Source organism: Physeter macrocephalus, chromosome 4 (assembly GCF_002837175.3).
Source record: "Physeter macrocephalus isolate SW-GA chromosome 4, ASM283717v5, whole genome shotgun sequence".
NCBI lineage: Eukaryota > Metazoa > Chordata > Mammalia > Artiodactyla > Physeteridae > Physeter > Physeter macrocephalus.
The window spans coordinates 51669607-51673892 of record NC_041217.1 but is presented as its reverse complement, the minus strand read 5'-3'; the positions used below and the strand labels follow the sequence as shown (position 1 = coordinate 51673892).

The 4286-nt window shown below is 52.9% G+C and overlaps 1 protein-coding gene across 2 annotated transcripts in view; it reads right to left on the bottom strand.

The window, feature by feature from the left end:
- CACNA1E (calcium voltage-gated channel subunit alpha1 E) overlaps positions 1 to 3678 on the bottom strand; it is a 303184-nt gene extending 299506 nt beyond the window's left edge. For both annotated transcript variants that reach the window (XM_007105781.2, XM_007105782.2), the window contains exon 1: positions 3413 to 3678. In XM_007105781.2, coding sequence (XP_007105843.1) covers positions 3413 to 3678 — 266 coding nt within the window. The remainder of the gene's footprint in view (positions 1 to 3412) is intronic.
- Positions 3679 to 4286: the final 608 nt, after the last annotated feature.

Here is a 4286-nt window from a genome sequence, read left to right as displayed (position 1 = left end):
GTTGTGGCCTCTCCCGTTGCGGAGCACAGGCTCCGGACGCGCAGGCTCAGCGGCCATGGCTCACGGGCCCAGCCGCTCCGCGGCATGTGGGATCTTCCCAGACCGGGGCACGAACCTGTGTCCCCTGCATCGGCAGGTGGATTCTCAACCACTGCGCCACCAGGGAAGCCCCTGAATTTTTTTTAATCGAAGTATAATTGATTTACAATATTATATTAGTTTCAGGTGCACAACATAGTGATTCGATATTTTTATAGATTACATGCCATACAAAGTTATTATAAAACATAGACTATAGTCCCTGTGCTGTACATTACATCCCTGTGACTTATTTATACTATAACTGCTGGTTTGTACCTCTTAAGCCCCTTCACCTATTTTGCCCCTCTCCCTGCCCCTCTCCCTTGTGGAAACCACTGGTTTCTTTTCTGTATCTGGGATTCTGAATTTTTAACAAGCCTCCAGGTGATGCTGGTCTTTGCTGTCTGTGGGAGACAAAAGCCTAGAAGACTTCATTCACCTAGAACTAAAATCCCTCCCTTCTGGTATGCTGAAATTTCTGAAGGACTCTATTAATAATAATAGCTAGTGTTTACAGGGAATTAGGCGGTGTTCTAGGAACCTGACATATATTAATTCATTTAATTCTCCCAGTAACTCATTATTACCATCCTTGTTTTACAGATAAGGAAACTGAGTCACAGAGAAATGAAGTAACTTTTCAAGGTCACAGAGCTGGTGAAGGAACTGAGATTTGAACCCAGACAGCTTAGCTCCCAAGCTTTACTGGTAACCAGTGCTTACACTGACTCCCAGTAAGAAAAAGGAATATAATTCCAGAAAGGAATTAGAAAGGAAGAGAGGTGAGACTAGGAACTTATATGCGGTATTAGAGCAAACGCAGAACCCACAGAAGCGCAATGTGTCCACATGGTCACCACCAGAGGGAATATATATTAGTCAATTACATTGTACGGCCAGGAATAAACAGCAAACATGGTGTATTTTAAATTTGGGAACAGGGCTCCACTACACACCTTAGCAGATGCTCTCCAAACACTAACAGCCTACATGCTGTAGAAGCACTGTGAAACTTCCAACTATGGGGATGGAAGAGACCACTGGGACGGGGCTCAAGGCCAAGGCACTGAGTAGGATGCCGAAATCAACTTCCCTAGTCTCTCCTTTGAGTGTCTTTGGTGCATTCTGGCCGAAGACAAGGAAAGAGCGCAGTGAAACCCACAGTCGCACCTTGCACCGCTCGCAACTCCTGCTAGAAAGGCGGCGTTTTTGCAGCGGAAGAGAAAACGTGAAAAGCGGCGAACGCGTGGTGTAGGAAACGTGCTTAATTTCCCCGCCCGGGAGCCTGGGCCCGGCCGGAAGTGCCCGAGGTGCTGAACCCCGGGGACGGTGGAGCCCAGGCCACGGGGCAGTTTCGGTGGCGCTGTCCGAGGTACCAACGCTGGCTGCTGGCACACTCTGCCACCCGCGCGGCGGCTGGGCGGCTTTGTCTACCGCCGGGAAACGGGAGGGCGCCTGTCTAGGTAAACAGGCCCCTAAGAGAGGCAGCACCTGGTGGGTGGGAAATTTTAGAGAATTGTAGAAGATGGGCGGGCGGGGAAGGGGGTGCCGCTGAAGAAATCTGTTGGGACCTGACTAGAGCAGTGTTCGCAGCCGCAGCACGAAAACACAATGAGAGCTGTCGCTTTGTGCAGCGCACCGGCGGGCGGGGCCGCAGGGACCGGACCCTGCCCCCTCCCCAGTCCCCCTCACCCGAGGTAGGTTTAACCCTGGTACTGTTTGGCCCCAGGATCACTCTGTGCGGGTAGGAGAGGGAGGGGAGTGCAGGGAGAAGGAGAGAAGAAGCCCAGCCAGCGGTGGCTGTGGGAGGATTCAAGCAGCAGCAGGAAGAATATCTGCCTAGAGATGCTCCTACGTTTCTAATGAGGGGTACTGCCTAGAAGCACCACGAGCCAGCCAATCGCCATGCTGCTGAGGCAGGGAACTAGGGAGGAAAGAGGGGAAGGCCAGAGACTAGGGTGGGGGTAGCAGGGAGATGCCCAGGCCCCGAGGGGAGTGAGCCACGAGCCTCGCTGCTACTAGAGACCCAACGTGGCTCCAGCTGTCTCCCTGCTGCACACCTGGAGGGTGGGGGTGGGGAGGAGGGAGGATAGGGAAGAAGAGGAGTGGCCTCGTTTGCAGGTGCATCCCTCCCAAGAAATCTCTCTCCACAAGCATCAAAGTCCCATGTCTCCAAGCCTACCCCCATATATAACACCATCCCACGGGCTTACTCCCTACTCATCCTCCTCACCATCCAGCAACCCCCAATTCGTAGAGACCTTGCCAGACGCCCATATTCTTAGTGAAGAACGAGGCAGTGAGATGCCTAATCAGCAGCCCACATTTGGTGCACTTCATTAAACCTGCAAAGAACCTCCCTCTATGCCCGTTCACCCTGACACCGTTACCATCAGAGATTCCCCCCACCAGCTCTTTGTGGAGAGCAGTTCCTCGGGAACTAGGGAGAGACAGACTGCTTGCACACCTCCGGGCTCAGCTGATGCAGCAGCCCGCTGACGAATTCAGGCCCAGCAGATCTGCCTGGATCCTGGGCACTAGGAGAGCACTCAGCTGGTGAAGCATTAAGAGGCAGGAGTACCCAACCCAGGACGAAGGAAAGGATGGGCCCTGATGAGCTGCTCTTTCATGGCTGAGAAGAGAGCCCGAACTCTGCGTTGTCTGGGCTGTGTCATTAGAGATTGCCTCCCCTGACACACTCATTCACTCCACTTCCAGTGGAACTTAAACTCAGTCCCCAGCAGAGTTAGCTGGGTCCCAAGCCAAACGCCTGCGTTATTTATCCATTTGTCAACTTGTCTACAGGGTTTTGGCTCAGAGCTCTTGAAGCTTCTGAACTGATAAATCCCCTCACGGAGTCTTGACTTTCCTACAAACAGATAGTGTAGGGGTCTTCCCGGCTGGTGGTGATGGGGGCAAAGGGGATGGCTTAAAGGGAGGGAAAAGCGGGGCTGAGTATGAAAGAAAACCCAGAGATTAGGGGCAACCCATTCTATGCAGCTTGTGAAGGGACCAGGGGGCTGAGAATCGAATAAAGCCCAGCCGCGAAAGGGGCAGACACCACAACACCACGCACCCAGGGATGCTGGAGACTTCCACGTAGGAAATATCAAAAACCAAAAGTCTTACCTTGCAAAACACTAGTGCCCACATCGGTTTCTACAGCACCAAGCTTGCCTCTTAGGTGCACCAAAGTACAGAGTGCACTTCAGCAAAGAGGCAAATCGGCACCAGGAAAGGAATGGGGGTGCAAATTCCATGCTAGGTTTCCCCCCTTACCCGAAGAAATGCAAAGGGGGAGAGGGGAGTGATAGTGGGCAAGAAAGGATATGGCCAATCGATGAGCTTCTTGGCGTATTTCCTGACAATGTTATCTTCTCCGAAGATGAACAGGGATCTGTTGACGGTGAAACAGTTCTGCCGGACGGGAATAGGGTTGTACAAAGCCATAGTCCGCGCCCTCTGCGCTTTCGACTGCTTGTAGGCGGCCGCCGGCCCGGAGGCCGGCACGGGGGTTCCTTGCCGGTTCCTGCTCTGGTCCGAATCTCCATCTCCCGACCCCGGCCTGCCGACCACCGCCTCCCCGAAGCGAGCCATCCTGAAGTTTAAACAGACAGAATACACACAAAGGTGATCGTGGCCGAACACCCGCACACAGCAACAAGCAGAAAGACACACGGAGTCTCAGAGCCGCATCCAGACGGACAAGGGGACCACCGCCTCCGGGGAGCCTCGCGAGCTCTTCGGAAAGGCGGCAGCAGCAACCCCGCCGCTCTGAACTGTTGAATCTAAATACAACCTCTGCGAAGCTCCATTCCTCAAGGAGGAAAAAAAAGGGGGGGAAGAGCTTGGGTGTGCTCAGTTTCTGGAGGCAATTTTTTTTTTTTTTCAAAATGCCAGTGTGTGGTGGCGTTCAGGGACTGGAGAGGAGACGGGTGGAGTAGGCTGCTCTTCAAACATAGCTCCTCTTCTGGCAGACGCACCACCTAGTTCTGGGAGAGAGGCAGGCACCGTCCCGCTAGGTAACAGTTTGGTAATTTATTGGTGGGGGGAGGGGAAAAATGAAAACAAAAGAACTTTTCAAAAAAAAAAAAAGACAAGGACGAGGTTATGGTGACATGCTTTATAACGCCAGCCCCCGCAAGTCCATCTGAGAAATCCCACAGCCAAGACTTGGGTCTTTAAATCTGCCAGCACAGACGCAT